At 36.1% G+C, this 22,503-nt stretch overlaps 1 protein-coding gene across 1 annotated transcript; it reads left to right on the top strand.

Annotated features, from left to right (window-relative positions):
- Positions 1-1,737: 1,737 nt before the first annotated feature.
- On the top strand, positions 1,738-16,594 carry STK17B (serine/threonine kinase 17b). Its single transcript, XM_006878927.1, has 7 exons — positions 1,738-1,856; positions 7,713-7,925; positions 9,664-9,808; positions 11,479-11,605; positions 13,252-13,300; positions 13,903-14,082; positions 16,070-16,594. Exons 1-7 carry the CDS (start codon positions 1,738-1,740, stop codon positions 16,350-16,352), a joined length of 1,116 nt encoding a protein of 371 aa, XP_006878989.1. The 3' UTR covers positions 16,353-16,594.
- Positions 16,595-22,503: the final 5,909 nt, after the last annotated feature.

Here is a 22,503-nt window from a genome sequence, read left to right on the forward strand (position 1 = left end):
TTTTAGAAAACGTTCATATTTGATAATTTTGAAATGAATATTTTTTTAGATCGAGCTTATTAGAGGGATCTAGGGACTGTTTGTCTTTGACATGATTTTGATCAATTGGATCACATTTGCTTTCTCCCTTCAAGTAAGGCAAGTCTCAGATCAAACCTAACTACACGCTCTCTTCTTTAATTTCCTGATGTGCATCCAAACTCTTTATGTAACTATTGTCATGAAAAAAAAAACACTTTTGAAGTAAGTTAGGGACATCATTATTCTTCATAGTATTGTGTGATTAAAATTTAATTGTCCTATACCTTCTATTGCCCACTCACTGTTCCAGATGTTTACTGTGTTTGTAATTGTATAAACCACCCCCTTACACACATAAATTTGCCTACTGGATTAACGTTTTAAAAACCAGTATAACCTGATGAAGTGTTGTAAAAGGGCTTTCAAATGGAACAAGACAGATTGGTAACTTAGTTACGAGCATATGAGTTATGGCGCTGTTGCTAGGTGCTGTCTAGCCATTTTGACTCATAATAACCCCATGTGACTTAGTAGAATCGCCCCATAGAGCTTTCTTTGCTGGAAGCTCATCTCCAGGTCTTGTTCTGGCGGGAATGTCTGGATAGGCAGAACTGCTGACTTTTTGACTAGCAGCCCAAACACTTACTACCTAAATATGCCACCAAGGTTCCTTACGAGTTATAGGAAAAGACAAGACAAAGTCCAGAGACTCTTTGTTGGAGTTGGAAAGACTATTGGTGGGGGAGACTAGGGGGATTGAAGGAGAGACGGATGATTGATTTAAAGTTTAATCCTTGGATGCTCTTCTCCAAGGTTGAACTGTTCCATCCTAATAACACCACCACGAGAAACAATCTCCTCGTACACACTTGTGTACTTCTTTCATGACAGAGTTTTTTGATCTTCTTGCAGTGCATATTACACTCAAGTATTCTTCACCACTGTAAGTCAGATTCATCAACTTTCCCTCTTTCTTATTCTTTATTCAGCTTTTGCATCCATTAGTGACATCTAAGTGGCATCTTTGCATTTTAAAACTTTAGAAAAGACTTTCACTTTTGTTTGGTCAGGTTACACTGAACTTAAAATCAGAGATTTGTGATTTCCTACGTTAAAGGTAAAACTTCAGATGATGAATTTTAAAATGAAATTGTATGATTGCTTGTATTATATAATTTCCGCATAACTAGCTTTTGAAGAATTGGGGAAGTTTTAGGGAGTCCTGAGGGTTCAGTCCACAGCGAGTTGCACTGCTCACCCACAGTCCGAGTGTCCCTGCTGGTTCGTGCCCACCAGTGACTCTGGGGGAAGATGGCCAGTCCCTTCCAGTGGGATTACCGCCTTGGAAACCTGGCGAGTGTGGGTGTGCCACAATGAGTTGGAACTGACTGGACAGCAGTGAATTTGAGTGATAAGAGTTTTGCAGAATTTTTATTCTGAAATGAAGTCAGGATGGCTACAGAGGGGTGATACTGGTTTGTGGGCATGCTTTTTGCCATTTTGCTAGTGAGTAGGATGGGTTTTCTCTTTCATGATGGGACGAAGAGGAGGAGCATTGTATCTTAGAGCTATATTTGGAGTTGTTTAATCTTAATGCATATCCTGTGTGAGATACCATCATTTTCTGAATTGTATTTAAGTTATATTTTCTGTCTTCTTTTCCCCCCAGAAGGTGGAATTGAGTGACTAAAGAAGGATATCTGAGAGCTACCGAATATGTTGAAGAAAAGAAGCAGTTCCTGTGCTGAAGGCTTACTCACGCCAACTGCTCAGATTCCACTGAAATTGGAAGATGTCAACAACTTTTATACACTTACATCTAAAGAGCTAGGAAGGTAAAGGCGCGTTATGCTTTATTTATATAGGCCTTAGATTTAGATGTTGAGTTTCTGTTTTTATAGTTTGTGTTGTTGAACTTTAGGTCATTTTTAAAGGGTGTTTGGAAAGAAAAGCCGTGTCCTCTGTTGTTAGTAGATAGCACCTAGTCTTAACGGGTGGTACAGTCCATAGGGAATTGTGCAGCTAACACAAAGTGGAGAGAGATGGGCCATCTCCTCCCGTCCGATTAACTGCCTCTCGAAAACCTGCTGGGAGGTTGGCTTTGAGTTGGTTCAGACTTAACTGCAATAAGCTGAATGAATCTCAACTCACCTGAAAAATCAAAGTTGTGCAAGTTTAGTGAGTTTATAGCATATATCCCACCTACCTTCTGAACCGCCGATGTGAAGTGATTTTATGAGGTTGTGCACGGGAGAGGGCCGCAGCATGCATGGGGGAGAGACTGCTAAGCCATTACCTAACTGGGTGACTTTGGTTAAATTATGGTATTGCTGTGTGAGGATTTAATTCATGATATTTTTAAAACTGAATTTTAATATAGTGCTGAGTAAGTTTTTATTAAGTAACAGTGTTTTAAAGGTCTTAGTGCACTGTGCTAGATTGATAAAAGGAAACCGGCAGCTTCTTTCTTAAATTAAGCAAAAATTTTATAGTATCATTTTCTATGTTAAATTCTGTATAAATACTAATCTGTTTTGGCTTAACCAAGATGTCACTTGCTTAAGATTAGGGACATATCTTAGTCTGATCTGTCTTACCAGTCTAAGAATTAAATATAAAAGATTACATAATTCCTGATGTATTTATTTATTTACTTTTTATGTATAAAACAGTCCGTTTTTACTATTATTTTAAAAGTGCAATTTAAAAGTAGACAGATAATGATTGTTTGCACAGTATGGACATGTGATACATGTCACTGAATCAGTTTTTTGTGATAGATATTTTTACCACGAAATAATTTTTTTTTTATTAATTCTAATGAAAGTTTACAGAGACTTAGAGTTTTCATTCAGTCATTGTTGCACTTTTCTCCCTGTCACACATGGAGGGATTGCTAGAAGAACAAATGATACATGTTGGGAAAAATGCAGCCAGTGTTCTCCTTGGAGACAGACAACAAAGCTTTGTCACACACACTTTGGAGATGTTGCTAGGAGAGGCTATTCCTTGGAAAGGGACACCATACTTGGGAAGGTGGAAGGGTCAGTAAAAAAAGAGGAAGACCCTCAATGAGATGGATTGGCACAGTGAGTGCAGCAAGGTGCTCAAGTGTGCCAATGATGATGTAGATGAGACAGGATTAATATGTTGTTTCTAGGTCCCATGAGTTATATTTGACTCATTGGTGCCTTACAACAACATATCCCACGTTGAAGTCATGAAATCTTTGCATCGGAATAACTTCAGTGGTCAACGATCTTGTAATTATTAAGGCAGTGAAACAGTCTTTGCTGTAATTTATTTGACATTCTTTATGCTTCAGTGATGGGGAACTTACAGCTAGTGTATCTGTTCCATTTTGTGGACATCTCATGGGTATAGAAGCTTCTGGTTTTTTTCTATTAACACCTACCCAGTTGACATGGTTAGTTCTCTTTTTGTAGCTCTAGCACATCCATCCATCCATGTGAAACTCTTATGATATTTAATGTTGCTTAACATTACCAGTTTGCTTCATTACGTATTAGATGGTCTGCCTTCCAGACCTCTTTGATCTATCTAGTCTCCTGAACCACTTTGTCTTTTTCATTTGCCCTTCTTAAATTGAGACCTTGGAATTGGACACAATTATTTTCAACATATTACCATTTCAGCAAGCCTATTTCCTCTGCTAAGGTAACCTAAGGTTCATTAACAATTGGTTTTTGTTTGGGTTTAGTTTGTGTTTTGTTTTCTTTCTTTTCCAGCAACCATGTCAAATTTGTGTCATGCTTCATTCAGTGTCAAGGCTTCATATAGTTTATTAGTAGATACAAGCCAAGCTGAAAGTCAATTTACCTGCCATTGTTCTGGGTCTAAAGTTGTATGATCTACTGGCAGCTACTCATAACTGACCCTCCAGTGGGTTTTCAGAGGCAGTAAATCACACAGGAGGAGATTGCCCATATTTTTCCCACAGAGCAGCTGGTGGATTAGAGCTACATGCCTTTAGGTTGGCAGCAGAGTTCCTTGCAAACTAAACTACAGTGGTCTAGTTGGCTGTGTGATTTTATATGGAATCTTTGGGTAGTAAGAATTGAGTGCAGACTGTGTGTGCTGTACTGCTAACAGAAAGGTTAGTGGTTTGATTACAGTCAGACTTAGGGGACGAAAATAATCCTGGTGATCTTAAAAATGAACCTTTGAAAACTCTCCAGAGCACTGTTCTGCTCAGTCACACACACTTTGGTTCAAAGAATCAGAGTTGACTCAACAGGAACCAGTTAACTGAGTAGGAAGGTATAGGTTTGTTTTATTCTCTGTGAGCATTTTGAAGAAATTGAACTTTGAAAGGATAGTATTAAAAGTTTTAAATTGTTTCATAGATGAGATGCCATTATAAGGAACCACCATAAATTTGAATCAAGTGTACTTTTTTTAAACATTTTAAGAAAAACAAAACAGAGGGTTATGCTGGTATGTGATTAAAACAAATTTAGATTTTTAATATCTCATCTATTAATATTTTCATGAAAGAAGACTAGCATTTTTTTTTCTTTTAAGTGCTTTGGATTAATGAATCACATGATAAATGTTGATGCATTTAATGAGTAAGCTTTGATAAATTAGAATTCATGCTCTTTTCATCTGTTAAGAGGATACTTAAATACCCTCCAAGACTATGACTAATTTTAATATCCTATAATTGTTTGAAATAGAAATTAGGACTATAATCTTGTATCTCCTGAGTCTTGCACATTTTGAAGTGTATAGGCATATAATTCTAGCATGTGGTCAACTACAAAGTTATCTTTCTAAATCAGCTTTTTAAATTATTAATTTTAAGACAGTGTTGAATTTTTTAACAGCAAACTAAATGAAAATATTCAAAAGTTAGAAGTTCATTTTTTACTGTTCTCAAACAGCTCACATTGTTCCTGTTTTTTTAGTATGTTGGGTAAGTTTTATCCACCCATCCCCCAAATGAGGCGAGGTTTCATGGGACTTCTTGTGGTTAGAAGGGTGAGGCAGATTCAGAAATAAACGTCAGCTTCCTTTGTGGGCTACCCTGCCCCCTCCTTTAACATTTTATTGTGCATTCTAGAATGCAGAACAGTAACTCCTAGAGCTTTTCATGGCTGGGAAAGCCAGCCAACCTTTTTAGGGCATGAATTAAGGATTACTGTAAAGGGTTTTACATCTCCTTGAATTTTTCTGTTCAGTTTGGCACAGGAACATCTGTGTTAGAGATTATGTATTTTTGATAGTTCTAAACCACAACTAGCATTTTAAGATAGAAAAAAAAAAACCCACAAAAGTTCTGTATTTTCCTAAGTCTTCTGATAATGATATTAAAAATACTTAAAATAAATGTGAAAGAGTGGGTAGAAGGATTGTGGAACAAAAACACTCCTTAAAGATCTCTCATTTAATGCCGTTTGTTAGAACCAGAGACCTTGAGCCTTACAATAACAAAGTTCTTGGACAGGCTTAGAAATCTGAAAATCCTGTAAAATGAGTATGTACATCTTCCTATTTAATGACATGTTCATTTTTCTGAGGCATGGTTATCAGTAACTTTTATTCATTTTTTCAAAATAGTCTAATAGGAAAGATCTTTATGTATTTAGCTGTTCAGATTTAGGGACATGGCAGAGATGAAATATAAAAATTTGCCATTAAAAATGATAATTTTAAGTATCTTTTAAAAAATTTGTTTACGGTCTTGAAGAGCCTGTTGAAGAGACCGGAAACTCAACAACCTCATCGCCCTCAAGTGGGGACTGGCTCATAGCTGGCATGCTACTGGCTTTTTGGAAGCTGTCCATTGCATGAGAGAAGATTGCCCATCTTTGTCCCACAGGGCCACTAGTGGATTCGAACATCTAGAGAGACCCCTGCCTTTGGGTTAGCAGCACAGCTCCCTACAGTTTACACCATCAGAGCTCCCAGTGAAGAGACTTCTAGACATTGTTGTTGTTTTGTTGTTATGTGCCGTCCAGTCGTTTGCGACTCATAGCGACCCTATGTACAACAGCCCTAAACCCTGCTCTATCCTGTGCCAATCTCATTGCCTCTGACACACCCATCCCAATTACCCCAGTCACTGAATCAATCCACCTCATAGAGGGTCTTCCCCTCCTGTGCTGTCCCTCCACTTTGCCCAGCATGATGTCCCTCTCCAAAGACCTGTCTCTCCTTACAACATGTCCAAAGTATGTCAGGCGAAGCCCCAGAATCCTTTCCTCCAAGGAGCAGCCTGGTTTAACCCTCTCTAGGATGAATCTGTTAGTTTTCTTGGCAGTCCTTGGAACATTCAGTACTCTTCTCCAGTACCACGGCTCAAAGGCGTCAATTCTCCTTCTATCCTTCCCTAGTCATTGTCCAACTCTCTGATGCATAACAAGTGATTGCAAAAACCACTTTTAGACATAAGTATTCTTAAAGTAGTAAACATAACCTTAGTGGGTGTGTTTACACATAACTGTTTTGATAAGCATTTATTTTCGTAGTTGATCATGAATTGTCTTTGACATACTTTTGATATCATGGGCTTCATAGATGCCTGAGCCATACTGAGAGGTATACTCACAAAATATGACTATAGAATTGAGATAGAAAGTTTCAAAGCATGCAAAAATGTTATTGAAAGCTAAAAGGGATTGCACCCCGATGTTCATTGCTGCTTTGTTCACAATAGTAAAGAGTTGGAAACAACACAAGTGCCCATCAACAAATGAATGGATAGAGAAGCTGTGGTATATTCACATGATGGAATATTAGCAGCACTGAAAAACAACTCATAAAATATTATATAAAATGAGTGACCATGGAGGACATTATGCTGAGTGAAATATCTCAGTCACAAAAAGATAAACACTGCATAATGCCACTGTTATAGAACAGGACTGATACGGGGGTTTGGAGGAAACTAAAAAAAAGGGGATAAATAATGTATATTGAAACAGACAAGGGAGAGAACTGCATAAAAGGAATATATTATTAGGTATTATTGGCATGACAAGAGTACAGAATAAGAGCTGCATAGTAAAGTGGTCTGGCAGCAGGTGGGGGTGCGGGGAGACTGAATAACAATGAAAGAACTTTTTTCCCAAAGAAAAAAGTGAACCTGGGGGAGGAGGGACAGGGAGGAAAATGTGCAATAATGAATAAATGGAAATCCAAGTTCTTTATAAACTTACATTAAAATCATAAAAGAAAGTTAAAGTGGTGATGCTAATAAAAATTAAATAGGTCAAATACCCATTTATACACTCTTATGTGTGTTATGTCTTTGAGGAAGGCTATTGTGACTAGGAAGTGGAAGTGTCATCTAAAGAAAAGTGTAATTTTTGGTAATAGGCCTGAGTTTAAATCTTTGGTTTAGCCAAGTTAGGTACCTATCCTCTATTCACTTGTAAAATGAAGAGAATAGTTATTTTATGTATAGGATTGCTTTGATTTTCAAATGCAATAGTTTATAGGAAAAGTTATGCTCTTGACATGCAAATAGATCCCCTCCTCCAATGGTAATAGCATTTAACCAATGAAAAATAAGTGAAAATCTGTGTCTTCAACCTTATTGTAGTTTGCCATTAATAGTTTTATGTGACCAGAGTATAGTTTTTGTAGAAACAGAATATAATACTTGATTCCATTGTTTCCTGCAGAAAAGTTTAAATTGATTTTCCTTATTTTTATCTCTCCAGAGGAAAATTTGCTGTGGTCAGACAGTGCATATCAAAATCTACTGGCCAAGAATATGCTGCGAAATTTCTAAAAAAGAGGAGAAGAGGAAAGGATTGTCGAGCAGAGATTTTACATGAGATTGCTGTACTTGAACTGATGAAGTCCTGTCCCCGAGTGATTAATCTTCATGAAGTCTACGAAAATACACATGAAATAATTTTGATATTGGAATAGTAAGTATACACTTTATAGTAAATATAAGTGGCTTTTTGGTACCTACTTTAATCATAGGAGAAGCTGGTGTTTGAATCATCAAAAAGAAGAATTATAAAGTTACGATAAGAATGTATTCAGATTCCTATTGATATAATATTAAAAAGACACCAGTTATCCTAATCTGTTGTCACAAGGCTGGATATATAGCTTCACGTACAAACAGAATTGTACCGTCAGAATTGAGCCGTCGACTCTCTTGTGATTTACAGTCTTTGAAAACCTCAGGAGAGTCAGCTATGAGTCCATTTAGACTACATGGCACAGAACAGCATAGTTTAGAGTCATTATTATCAATTTAAAAGTAACCAAATTTCCATGCTCGTTGTCTTTGACATTGTACTGTGAGACAAATTCAGAAGATAACTATTAGGAATAGAGTTGAGAGTTGAGGAAGGGGAGGACTTGGAAGTGAAGTGTATGTGATCAAAGCTTTCACTGTGCTCCTTTCCGGTGATAGGACAGAACTTTCTCTGGAATCCAAGTGTCAAGGAGCAAATCTTCTGTGTCCTGTAATGGGCACAGGGTAGATGACTAAGAATTGCATCTGTGAATTATCAGCCATTGTGACTTTCCATTGAGATTCAGGTTTGAGACACCATCGAGTAGTCTTTCTTCTTGTGGGTCCTAGTACAGATGGCATGCAGTCACCGGAACTGCTGAATCTGTCTCAGTCATTCTGAAGAGTAAGTGCTGTATCTACCACTCCTTTGATCAACACATTAATTGACTATCTAATATCTGCTAGAACATTGCTCTTAAGATTGGAGATGCAGCAGTGAATTACAGGGTTTTTGGAGTGAATTGAGTTTTTAATTTTTGCCACAAATATGCTTTATTCACATTCCCAGCCTTATCTTGTGATAAGTCACTATTTAGATTTTGTTTTCCATTTAAATTACTGAGCAATTTTATCTTAGTTCATCAGATTTAACCCCTCCTCTCAAAAACCCCACCCACAATACAAAACAAAAAACTCTTCAGTCATTATCCCCATTCCCTAGAGAAAGAGTGACTAACTGACCCCAAGAAATATTGCTAGTAAATAACACAGCTGGGATTTAGACTTAGATTATTTGTTTCAAATAGAAGAATTTTTCCCCCCTTTTTACTGTGCTTTAGCATTCTTTAGGTTTTCTGTTCTTTTTAAAGTCTTTTTTAAGAGTTGGGTTCTAACCTCAGGTATTTCCTATAAATAGAATATATTGAGAGTCAAAAGATACAGACTCTCATTATGTAGATTCATAGTCTGACATCATCACTCTCAATCCCACCCTGTTTATTCTGTGACTGTGCAAAGTACTTGTGTTTCTTATCAGCAGTGATAACTTTCTACCTCACATAGTTGATAATAAGATCAAAGTAGGGGCTATTCATAGTTGAATGTGTGTGTAAGAAGGCATAGAACTGAACTCATGGTATTGATTATTTATTATTTTTAATATAATGTTACTATAGATGAAAATATTACTGAATTTTAATATTTTCTTTGTTAATTATTAATTTGTTAGTATACAGAATTGAAAATAACTTTGTCATTTATTTTCCCCTTTAATAATCCCCCCCCACCTCCCTTAAGTATATATACTGATTAAAGTTTAGATGACTAAGTCTTTCACTTGACAGGTATACAGTATTTAAATGTTGTCACTTTTAGGTTACTGATCTTTCAACTTTCTGCTTTCATTTTGCTTCCAGTGCCGCAGGTGGGGAAATCTTCAACCTGTGTTTACCTGAGCTGGCAGAAATGATCTCTGAACATGATATTATCAGACTCATTAAGCAGATACTTGAAGGAATTTATCATCTGCATCAGCATAACATTGTGCACCTTGATTTAAAGGTAATGTAACAGACAGTTTTAAATAGCGTGACATCTGTGTTTGTCCTCTGTTCTCCGTGTGCACTCTTGCAGGCTGGCATTGATCAGAACAACGGTCTGCTCATGAACACCGGCACTTCACTGAGTGCACTCTTCGCTTACCTGTCAGCTACATGGCTTTCGTTTTCTATTCGCAGAGAAATAACTGCATGTATAAGCTGTTCAGATTAACCATTGAGCTTTTAAAAAGCATCCTTTCTATATGTTCTAATCATATAGTCATTCTGTTTTATCTTTTTATTATAGTCACATCCTGTACATTCTTATAAAACTGTCTACCTCTGAAATACTCACCATCTCCATTTCTGAAGATAATCCCCTGCTAGTCTTCAGTTTCATGATATTAATGCATCTTTTTCTTATTACTCCTTCTATTTACCTCCTTCACAGCCTCTTCAGGAAACTTTTTTTTTAAACTTTTTACTTTTTATTTTTTTAAATTTTTTTTTGTGTGTGAGTGTACCGTCAAATCAGATCTGACTGGTACAGGAGGAGATTGTCCCTCCTTCCCCGGCAGAGCATCTGGTGGATTCGAACCATGCGCCTCTGGGATTGTAGTTGCAGCTCCTTGCCACTAGGCCACCAGAGCTCCCCTAGGAAACTTCTTTTGTACAGTTTCCTTGCATGAGCCTCTGGCTTCCACTAATGTTTCATTATGATGACTTTCAAATGTCTACCTACATCCTAGACATTTCTCTTGAATTTTAGATTCTTTTTTCCAGTGAAAGCTAGAGAGTTAGATGTTCTGTAAAAGCTGTAAAATTTATCTTAAAAATTTGACTTAGCACATTGTTTTCCTCTTTTTTTTTAAAGGTGGGGGGGAAAGCCCCATTCTTTCTTCTGTGTAATATAGGAAGGAAGGGTATTTCCTATCAAGCATTACTGCAGTTTTTCTTACTGATAAAATATTGGTAAAGCAGCACCATGATAATAAATACCTGGATAATAATAAACCAAAAGCTAAATTCACTGTCATCAACTAAAACCACTCTCCCACTAGGACAAGTTTCTGGGGTTGTAACTCAGGAGGAGTTTGCTGGTATTTCTCCCTCAGAGCCACTGATTCAAGCCACCAGAAAGATTGGGCCTTTGGATCAGCAGCACAGCTCCCCGGGGTGCACCACAAGAACTCCCTATTGGATGCATAGTTCTTCCTAAACAACAGTTTGATGAATGTTTGAATGGCTCGGTGTACTATATAAGGAGACCTGCTGGTGTATTGAATTACGGGTTACACTTCTAACCTAAAGCGTAATGGTATGATTCCACCAGCTGCTATTCGGGAGAAAGGCTGTAAAGTTACAGCCTCAGAAACCCAGTGGTGCATCACTAGGAATTGAGTTGGAAAAGACTGGATGGCAGTGAATTTGGAGAGTTAGTTATTGAAATAATTCCACTTACATTTTTGCTAATCTGAGATTTGTTGTTGTGTACCATTGAGCTAGAACTGATGCTTAGTCCAGGAGGTTTCCAGAGGCAGTTAATCATACAGGAGGAGATTGCCTCCTTCTCCTGCAGAGCAGCTGGTTGACTTGAACCAGCCTTTGAGACTGCAGTGAAGTTTCTTAGCCCTAGGCCACCTTGCACTCTTTTATTGTGTGTTACATATCTTTTTATTGTGTTTTATTTAGCCACAGAATATACTGTTGAGCAGCATATACCCTCTTGGAGACATCAAAATTGTGGATTTTGGAATGTCTCGTAAAATAGGGAATTCACGTGAACTTCGAGAAATCATGGGTACGCCAGAATACTTAGGTGAGCATTTTCTTTTACTTTATACAACTTTTTTTTTAGAATTTATTAAGTAAATGATGTCTTTATAAAATGATACTTTAGACCATGTCATTGCAGGGTATATTTCATTCAGAAATTTGAATGTGTTGAAACTTGGTTTTGATAACTTAAAATAGAATTATTTGACTCTAAGGTTTTGAGACTTTTTAGCATCTCACAGTCTGTTGAATAGGTTCAGATGTTTAATCTTTGTGTGCAAAGGCTTTATGGATAAAGAGAAAAAAAAAATGGGTGAAAGGGAGAAGGGACATTGGAAAAGAGACAAAAATTAGAAAGAGAAAGTGAGAGAATCCAGTGTGAACCCTGAAGTCTGGCTGTTTGACAGGCCCACTTCTCTTTTTGTATACATCCCAGATCCAAATCAATATAGATACTTGGCATGTATTAGGAACTGCTTGCTGTCTGTGAGTCCTGCTTTAAAATGTGAGGATTTGTCCAGGGCTATGACAGGATTGCTTTAAAGAAGGGTGCTAGAAATAACTGATGATTAAATATTGTAGAAATAGTGTACTGAGTTAGTCAGGTATAAACTATTTTTAGTTGTATGAAGCAGCAGACAAATTTAAGGTCTTTTAATTAATAGTAGTAATCTTTTTACGTTTTTCTTGATTGTCAGGTGCTATCATTGTATTCACAGTGAAAAGATACAATTAAATAGTACAGATGTCATCCAACTAGACAGTTTCTTAAAAATTAAAAACTAACTTTCAACTGCCAATAGAAGCTATATCGAATAAGTTATTATAGATAACATTTCAGGAAAGTATGTGAAAAGTATAATGGGAGGCTGATTAACTGAACTCTTTGCTGGCACACCAGAACTGACTGATAGGTGGGTTTCTAAGGCGCAGATTGCACGAGCAGAGCTTGCCCGTCTTTCTGCAGCAGAGCTGCTGATGGATTTGAACCACCCAGAGAAGCAGCATAGCTCCCTACAGGCTACACCTCCACTTAGACAGAAAGTTATTATTCAGTCACAAATCTTAGTGCAGTCTACTAATTGCAAATGTTTGATAGCAATGTATTTCTTAGGAGATTAGGCTTTTCCTAGGTTAAGGGAGATATTTCTTTCTCTTGAAAGTCTATAAAGCATTTACAAGAAGTATAATGTTCTCAAAATGTCATTATAAATGGATATAATCCTATTGACATGGGGAAAAAAGACTCTAATAAAATAATCTAATTCGTAAAACATTTAGACTTTTAAAAATATTCTAACTGCTAACATTATATGCCTCCATAATTGTTTTTCCTGAGATTAATTTTAATGGATTTACTTTTTTAATGTAACTGCATATATACCTGTTACTCTAGAAATATTAGGGATGCTTTTGAACCATCCAGTCATATAATTTGTGTAACACTTTTTGCTTATAGGTGCTATAAGGTTGCTCTGACTCATAAAGGCCCTATAGACAACATAATAAAACACCCTGCAGTCCTACTTAATATGCTTAAATTTCAATCACAGGATAATTAATACTCTGGAAGTTTCTACTGACCTTATACTGCTATATTTTTCAAAATTGAATCTAGTTCTAATTTAATATAGTTTTCATGTTTTTTAATGTATCAGTATTGAGTTTGAATTTTATTTTCTTTTTCAGCTCCAGAAATCCTAAATTATGATCCCATTACCACCTCAGTGGATATGTGGTAAGATTTTGTTAGTTACCTTAATGCCTTGACTCAAAATTGAGTAATAAGTATCCTTTTTGTTTGTTTTGTAAGGTTTAGAAAAATTTATAAACAATATCCAGAAGTGATGAAATCCCATAATATTTAATTGTACACATGTAAAATGCATCCATAACCCAAGCAGCACCTTTCCAAATGTTCAAGAGAATATTACATGGTTTCAAAGAAAGATGTGTATCAGGATTATTTCCTGGCATTGTATTTATTTAGTCATATCCTGAGCAAATGAGTCAAGAATTGGAACAATATAAATGTTCCTCTTTTAGCCCCTTTGTGTCCTGACAGCTGGTGTAACGTTGCAGGCAAGCTGCAATGATAACTATTTAATACATTACATTTTTATGTAATTATGTTACACTCATGCATTCCTCTTGTTGTTTACTTATCCTGGAGGTACACTTTGAGGTAACACAGTTATTTTAATTTTAATAATATAGGGACTGTTAACATTTATATCTGTATTTGTAGAACTCTCAAAGCTAGGAATGTGTTGATTAACTTTTATATGAGTATTTTAAGATCAAAAAAATCTTTACCTCTTTATCTCAATTCTTTTTCAGGACTATTGGTGTGATAGCTTATATGTTGTTGACACATACATCCCCATTTGTGGGAGAAACTAATCAAGAAACATACCTCAATATTTCTCAAGTTAATATAGATTACTCAGAAGAAACATTTGCATCGGTTTCACAGCTGGCAACAGACTTTGTCCAGAGCCTTTTAGTTAAAAATCCACAGTAAGTACAATGTTAATGTAATATTATGAAAATAATCTGTTGGAAAGATGAATTCCAAAATTAAATTACTACGTTTTAGGTAGGATGGGAGAAATTATATGAAAGGCCATTAAATAGTAAATATATATTTATGTAAAACTTTAAATAAAATAGAAAAATAATAGGATATTTTTGACCTGAAAATTCATATTCTTTCTGTCGTATCTGTGTCAGCCTTATCACATGTGGCAGGTGATGATAATACTTTATTGTGAATAGTTGTAGTTAAATATCTATAGTTATATAGTAAAACTCTCACTCATTGGCGTTCAGTCAGAATCGACTCAAGCAGGCCCTCCAGGAAGTTTCCCAGGCTGTGAAGTACGCAGATTGCCTTTCTTTGTCCTGCAGAGCCGTTGGTTGATTCGACCTGGCAGAGGCACCATCTTTGAGTCTGCAGTGCAGTTCCCTGGGAACTGCACCAGATGATAGATTGTCAGATTGAAGTTCAGGTGCTCTTTGACTGTATACTAAAGAAGGGACATGAAGTCATTGTGTCGGATTCTTTCTCACTCATGCCTTCAAGGCAAGGACAGAAAGACAGCCTGCCTTTTCCCTAGGATCAGCCTTGTTTCTTTAATATGGCCAGGCTACATATAAAGTACAAGCTATAAAACAGTCTCTTCTATTTGACTTCCTAGTTTTGTTGTCAGGATCTCTGTCTCTTCTGCTTTTGAAATATTTTCTAATACAAACTTATGACTTTCATAAAGGAGTCCCACAACAGTTAAGTACTTGACTACTAGCCAAAAAGATAGCAGTTCAGAAAACAGAGCTGGCCATGTGCTTCCAAAAGGTCACAGTCTTATACACCCTTCAGAGCATGTAAGGGCTTGCCCTGAGGCAGAATCAACTTGATGATAATTAGCAACAGCAGCCCCAATGAATATTTTCTCAATGGTCATTGCAGTATTATTTAGGCTGTCAAAATTCTGGGAACCCCATAAATTATATATGAAAGAGTGCTAATACAGCTATTAGTTAATGTGTTCATTCTCTTTGTATTGATGTAGAAGGATACTTGAGCCATGCTATAGAGTGTGCTTTCATGGAATATTGTTAAATACTGTTAAGTTGGAACTGACTCCTAGCTGACCCTCCAGTGGATTTACAGAAGAAGTGAATTACATGGGAGGAGATTGTCCATCTTTCTTCTGTGTAGTAGCTGGTGGACTTGAACTCTTTGCCTTTGGGGTGGCAGTATAATTCCTTACCACTAAGCTACCAGAGCTTCCTTGTGAGGAATATGTAAGGTTTATAAGTCTTGTGAATGTGTGTATATGCATGTATACACATAACATGTAAATTTCTAGATGTGGAACTGGAGAATGAGAGTAGAGAAATTAACTTTACTTTTTACCTTCTTGGGAAATAACACGGTGGTTAAAAAACACAAACTCTGAAGTCAAGGTTCCATTGACCAACACCCTTTACAAGTTATGTCGAGTAAACCCTAATTCCTTGTTCTTACTCTTTTAACTGTAAGGTGAGAATACTAACACCTATTTTCTAGGTTTCTTGTGATTATTAGATGATATATTCAAGCATATATAACAGCATTATCAGTAAGCATGTAAAAACTGTTAGCTAGTATTAGAGTTGCCTTTAGTACTAGTAAAGGAATGTTGGTGACACAGTGGTTAAAGAGCTCTGCTGGTAACCAGAAGGTCAGGGCTTCAAACCCATCCACTGCTTCATGGTAGAAAATCTGCTAATGTAACTACTTCAGCCTTGAAATAAGACAATTACATAAGATTAGACAGTTTCACTCTGCCATATAGAGCCATTGGGAGTCAGACTTGATGATAGTGGGTTTGGTTTTTCATTTTTCAGTGCTATTAGGATTTATTTGTGATACATGTGCTATTTTAATATTAAATGAAAAATATACATCTTTCGTCATGTGATTTTCCATTGTCTCTTGATTTCTTTGTTTCTTCTCCCACAGGAAAAGACCAACAGCAGAAATCTGCCTTTCTCATTCTTGGCTGCAGCAATCGGACTTTGGAGACTTGTTTCACCCTGAGGAAACTTCCAGTACCTCTCAAGTTCAAGATCAGATGTTAAGGTCTTTTGAAGACAAAAGTTCTAAACCTTCTTGTAATGGAACCTGTGCTGATCACGAAGACAAGGAGAATATTCCAGAGGATAGCAGCATGGTCTCTAAAAGGTTTCGATTTGATGACTCGTTGCCTAATCCTCACGAACTGGTTTCGGATTTGCTCTGTTAGCACTTTCCCCTTTGATTTATTTAGACTGAATTTGGAATTTTAAATCCACTCCAGTGTGTGATTATGGTTTGTAGTTTCATTTCATATATGGTATGTTTATACTGTAAATGCATTTTTGCATAGAAGAATTTAAGGAAGTGCTTTTATGCTAAATTACATGTTCTAAGCATAATTTCATTTCCTATCTAGATATATTAACTCTGTAGAGAAAAAAAAGTATTTAAATATGTGACAGAAATGTACTTACGAGTTTACATGTTCATGCAATAAATTTGATATGTATGAAAAATGCCAGAAAAAGAAAGTTATATGGATTATGTCGTATTATGGTTGATATAAAAAAATAATGAAGACTTTAAGAGTTTCTTGTTTTGCTTTTGTTTTCCCCGATGGTGAGTCCTATACCATATTTCTTTTGACAGAATTTATTGAGGGAAACAGTGTCAAGTTTAAATTAGAAAGTTCTAGATGATCAGGATATAATTTAGAGTTGAAATAGTTTTTAATCTCAACTATTTTGAAACAATGTTGAATTTCCATTAATGAGGCCTGCTATATGAGGAAGCCCTGTAACTGAAGAAAGTGCTAGAAACTTGAAGGATAGCATGTTTTCTTTTTTAAACCCAAGTATATTTTGCCCTTTCTCAGCATAGTTTGTATTTAATAAGGCCTGGAAAATGGTGAATTGACAGTCTAAGTGTAAAGATCGTTCATCTTCAATAATTTTTCCTAGAGATGGAAAAATACATAAAACTCAAAGTGATCTAATTTTAGTGGACCATGAATGGTTATTAATGGAATATTAAAATTATAACTATTATCAGCTAATAGGCAGCTTACCAATTTATTTATGTTTTCTAAGTTTTACAGCCAATTTGTTTATGTTTTCTAAGTTTTACAAGTCATTTAAAGTTCTGAAAGTGTACGTGAAAGTATCATAGCACTGGTGGACGTGATCATAAAACATGACCACATCACACTGATGCAGAGTCCTGTATAAAATTTCTGTGAATGACGATCTGTTAGTATTTTACTTGGTTCGATGCAAAAAAACAGCATATTTATAAATTGACTAATGGTTCCATCCTAATAGGGAAATTTATTTGAATCTCCAGTTCCTACTTGGCGACTATCACAAAGTCAGCTGTGTTATGTTAGGATAATTTTGACCTCATAGCCACCTTACTGTATCAAAATGATATTTGACCAAAAAATGCCCAGTGTTCCCCTTTGAATCATAAATTATCTTAAAATCTTAACTTATTGAAATTTTGATAAAACGTGTTTAGAATAAAAAATTTATTAATTTTTAGGTCTGGTTAAATGTGGAATTCCTTGTAATATCTTGAGCAAATACCTTCTACTTATATGTATTGTATACATATGTGTGTATATGTGTATGTATAGGTGTATGTACATATGTATAGATAGATTAAATATAATTTTTAGACAAATTTCAAGAGTTTTTGATCTAGTATATTGTACTCAACTCAGGTGCCAAAGAACTCTCTTCTTATGACATGTAAATATGCATTTGAATTTTTTAAGCAGTTTTTTAGTCAAATGAACTAACCACTAAACAAGCAATTTAGGGTACTTGTATTTTAAACTGATGAATTGTTTCTAAGTTGTTGATTGTCCATTTATTTCCTTTAAATATTGGGTTCAAATAACGGAAGTGAAGTCAGTATAGAATGAGAAAAGATTACTTTTCTATAGGGGTATTACGCCATACCAAAAATTAAGAATCAGGAAATTAAAACCAAATTTAATTGTAACTTATTATCTAAAAAATATTTTTTACCAGCTTGCTGTTTGTCTGAAAATTTTTTAAAATGGTTTCCATGTTTTCCCTTAGTTAATTGAATGTATGTTCTAAATTTTCTTACCATTTTCCATTCTAATTTTTTTACCTTTTCCTAACAATACATTTTATAGTAGAAAATAACTAATATTTGCACAAATGTTCTGTAGACCCAGACTAAAATGTGAAAATAAATTTGATCTTTAAAGAGAATTTGTCAACAAATAATACTGTTATTCTTTTTATTTCTAGATTTAAAAATAATGTATATTAAGGTAGTCGTTACATGAACAGGTTTTTTTACACTTATATGAAGATTAATGTTAAATTGTGATATTTTTATAAAGTGTAAATTACTTTCAGGATTGGATCCCTAGGTATGTAGGATTAGAAAATAGATGATGCAGAGATGACAATTACAATTGACGTTTTAATTTTCCCACTCGCTAAAGTTAACCTGATTCAAAATCTAAAGGTAAAACTGTAATGGCACTTTAAAGAATAGGTAATACCTGTTCTCTAGTCTAAAAGGCTTGTGCCAGAAGGAAAATAAACATATTACTATATATTTCAGGAAAGCCTTGTGATGAAAATAACTGAGCCCATGTGATTAGTAACATAATTGATTTTCCTTCTGGTACAAGCTTCTTTTTTCACTTTGACTAGTCACAAATAGCTCATGAACCATATGTTTAGATAACCTAAGAAACGTTTTAAAATTTTAATGTTTTGTAACTGTTTACATTTCTCTATTTGCAGTTTGGTATTTGACTTGGAAACATGGACTTGTTAATTGTTATGTAGACAATTCTTTCATTTTCAAGCTGTATTAAGTTATCTGACTTCCATTTTGGGTAATAGTTATCAGCTTATAATTTTATGAAAGTATTTTCAAGAACTTGAATTCTCATTTTAAATGTTGCACAAATTTTAACTACTCTGCCGTTTTAACCTTCACTGAATAATTATATTGTTTAAGGCATATGGAGACATTATGGCTATATTAGTAAACAAACTGTTTATTATATCAATGTACTTATTATTATGGTGGAAAATTAAAAAGCACTTTTTCCATTGATGATTGTGTTTTGTTTTTGATTGGTCTTTAAAGCTCACCTGGAAAATAAAAGCCAAATAGAATAGAAGGAAATCTCATGACATTGGGGAAGAAGGAAAAAAAGCTTACCTGGAGGTTCTAGCCCTTGACCCAGATTATCTTTAAAATGCCTTTAAGATGTGGATAGATTTTATTAGATCTTGTTCATTAGAATCTAAAAGCAAAAGAGTATAATCTCTGACAACAGTAGATAATGATGAATGAAGGTGGTGTTTCATGTTGTATAATGAAGCATAAAGGATTCCTCAAGAAGTTTAAAATCTGGTTGTAGGGTAAGACGCATGATAAGATTAAAAAATGCACACACAGGAGAGCTAGAGTTCTACAAAAGAGGCATAATCTGCAGAACTAAACAATTGACTGAACATGCCATCTCAGCATCGTCTTTTACCATCCAGTCAGAACCCTCCCGCAGATTTCTGAGACTGGAAATTGCCTGGGAGGAAATTGCCCAAAGTTCGTCCATGGAGCTGCTGGTGGGTTTGAACTGCCAGAGAGGATGCGACCTTTGGTTAGCAGTGCAGCCCATGAGTTTACACCATCAGACCTTCCCAAGACATGTAAGAAGGACAGAACTTTTTCACTGCACAATTCCTTCTCGAGTGCATGTCTTCTGTTGCCATTTTGACAAATATATTCTTAATTCTCTCTTTAGCCCAGAGTTTAATACTGGGCAGTCAAGTCATATATGGATACCGGTGTCCTCAAAGGAAAAATTCCTTCAAGTAAAATCATGATTATACTTTATCTTTTAATATCACCTTCACACCCAAACTTCATTTCATGACACTGTTCCAGAGTTAACAGCCATATTCACCACATCATAATATGGAAATCTCGACCTGCATCATTTTAAAATGTTTCTTTCATTCACTCCTTACTTTACTGTTTCCAGTTAATTATCAGTTTCTATCATTTATGCATCTTCACTATCTCTCACAGCCATCTCCTTTTGGTTCTTACTGGTATAGATGTAGAATCACTGGTCCTCTGAGGGCTGGCACAGTTGAGGCCAGAATGTGAGACTGTGCAATGTTAAATCCTGAGGACAGAATGAGCCTCATCTGAATTAACTTTATTTCAGTAAGATGACTGAAAAATGGTCATTAGATAGGTATAATAGGTTCACTTCGATGATGAGTTTGTAAGGAGTTGAGAAAATAGAAGTTGAAGCTGTAGAAATAAATTGATTTTTTAAGAAACCTTAGGAGGATAGGAAATAAAAGTTCCAAGAGTGGTTCTTTTTTTTTTTTTTTTAAGGATTGGGGGCAGAACTTGACTGTAGGCAGAGGAGGAGGAGACCATACAGAGGTGGCAGTTGAAGGCTCCATAGTGCAATAGCTTGGACAATCCAATATGTCATTGTGATGAGATCCAAAGAATAGAGGAGTCAGCCTTGCCCACAGAAGGAAGAACCTTTCCCTTCACAAATAATGAACAAACAATGGCAAAGAGGTGGGAAGAACTGTTAGATGGTGCTAAGAACCTCACAAAGATGTCTTGTGGCCATTAGCTCCTATAGGCTCTGTGGTGACTGGGGGAGTGGTCTCCATTCAGGTGACATATCTGCTGACCCCTCATTAGGGAACCTTCTTCAGGTGTTCCTATCAGTCCAGCAGGTGACAGGAACTCCTTAGTGGGGGACTGTCACACTCCTAATTCACCCTCAGAGAGGTCTGTCTCATTTCCATCAGAGTTTGCTTAGTATGTTGGCTGTGAGTGTAGCCTGCACTCAACATGTCTGCCTCCTAGCCTCAATCAGCAGTCTGTAGTGCTGGCTTTAAGGGGGAGCAGACAGATTCAAGCTGATCTCCGGTGATGTCTGTCTAGTTTGTTCCAGATGATTGAATGTGGAGCACACAAGGGACCAGCAGAGTGTTTACTATGGAAGCCGACTCCCCTGCATGGGCCTTCTTTAACAACGTAGCTTGTAGCCAAGAGTGTCTGAGTGGGGGAGATGCTGGCACGCTCCAGACGAGCCCTTGTGAGGTCTGCCTTGTTGATTTTGTAAAAGCCTGAGGTCTTGTCACTTTGTATAGACTGGAGCTGTGGTGATTAGGCTCTTTCTTTAGAGCTACTTCCCCAGTTCATAGCAGCTGGCCCAGGCTTGTTGGGTGGAAGGGCAGAAATGATGAGAAGATTTCCTTTCCTACCATATTCTATTTGCTGCTTGTCTCTAATAATTCAAAGTTCTTCAGAGCTGTGCTCTGTTTCCTTGTTGTATTTGTGGAGGAGGGTAGGAATGAATTTCTGTTTACGTCACCATTTTCCCAGAGTCCTCCACTTTTCATTTAGTAAGATTACACCCAGTCAGCTGAGAGTGAAGGAGGTGGAGATTGGTGTGGCCCGAGGAATGGTTTTTTTGGCAGAAGGGGAGGGATTAGTGTTTGTCCAAATGAATAGAACTTAAATATATCATGATAAACATCTTAAATACCTAACTTTTAAATTTGTGATTAAATAGCTTATTAAGTATATGGCCAATTTTTTGTGTGTGATACTGACTTACAAATCTTACTTCTATTGTTTCCATTTATATAAAAAGATCCGTTGCACTCACAAACCGAAAACAAAACCCCTTTCATTAGAACTTTTATTTCCATGTATTTAAACTTACTGAGAAGAATACTATTTAAGAAGAAAAAGTTTGTAAGGAAGTAAGGACAGAAGGATATTTCTTAATCAGTGAAGCAGAACTCTATTAACCCATGTCCAGTCACTTGGCATGAACTGAGAACACTGCAGGACATTGTAGAGAACAGTCAAGCACGAGGAATACGGCTGTTAGAACTCAGGTAGAATAAAAGATTGTGTAAGGGAAACATTTGCCCCTGGAAAGAGTATTGCTGGAAAGAAAGTGAGCAGTGAGTGCTGAGATGAATTTGTTTTCATGTTGTTCTTATTAAAGCATATTGTTCTTACTATGAACAATGTCTTCATTGGTAGACTGCTCTTATTTTAAAAAACAACAGTAGATTTTGTACACTGGTTCTAGCAGTATCCTTTGGTTGATGCTGAAAACACAGTGTAAGTTGACAAAAGTAATTTCACCACTAGGGAAGACACTGTAAATGTCTTCCTCAATCCACCTCCTTATTTCTTATTGCCTGCTTTCACTATACAAGCTGTTCTGACTCACAACTAGGGCTGAATTCAGATTCAAAGCCGAGTGGTTTATTATAAAGACTTTTGATTTCTTGGTGGAAATCAGAAATACTGCCAATAGCTTA

The sequence above is a fragment of the Elephantulus edwardii genome, unplaced genomic scaffold (assembly GCF_000299155.1).
Source record: "Elephantulus edwardii isolate Elephantulus edwardi_28Jun2011 unplaced genomic scaffold, EleEdw1.0 scaffold00001, whole genome shotgun sequence".
In the NCBI taxonomy this organism is placed as follows: domain Eukaryota; kingdom Metazoa; phylum Chordata; class Mammalia; order Macroscelidea; family Macroscelididae; genus Elephantulus; species Elephantulus edwardii.

Coding starts and splice junctions, on each gene's coding strand:
- STK17B (XM_006878927.1), top strand. CDS start 1,738: ATGTTGAAGAAAAGAAGCAGTTCCTGTGCTGAAGGCTTACTCACGCCA. Junction 11,606..13,251: donor GGGTACGCCAGAATACTTAG/GTGAGCATTTTC, acceptor TTTCTTTTTCAG/CTCCAGAAATCCTAAATTAT. Junction 14,083..16,069: donor CTTTTAGTTAAAAATCCACA/GTAAGTACAATG, acceptor CTTCTCCCACAG/GAAAAGACCAACAGCAGAAA.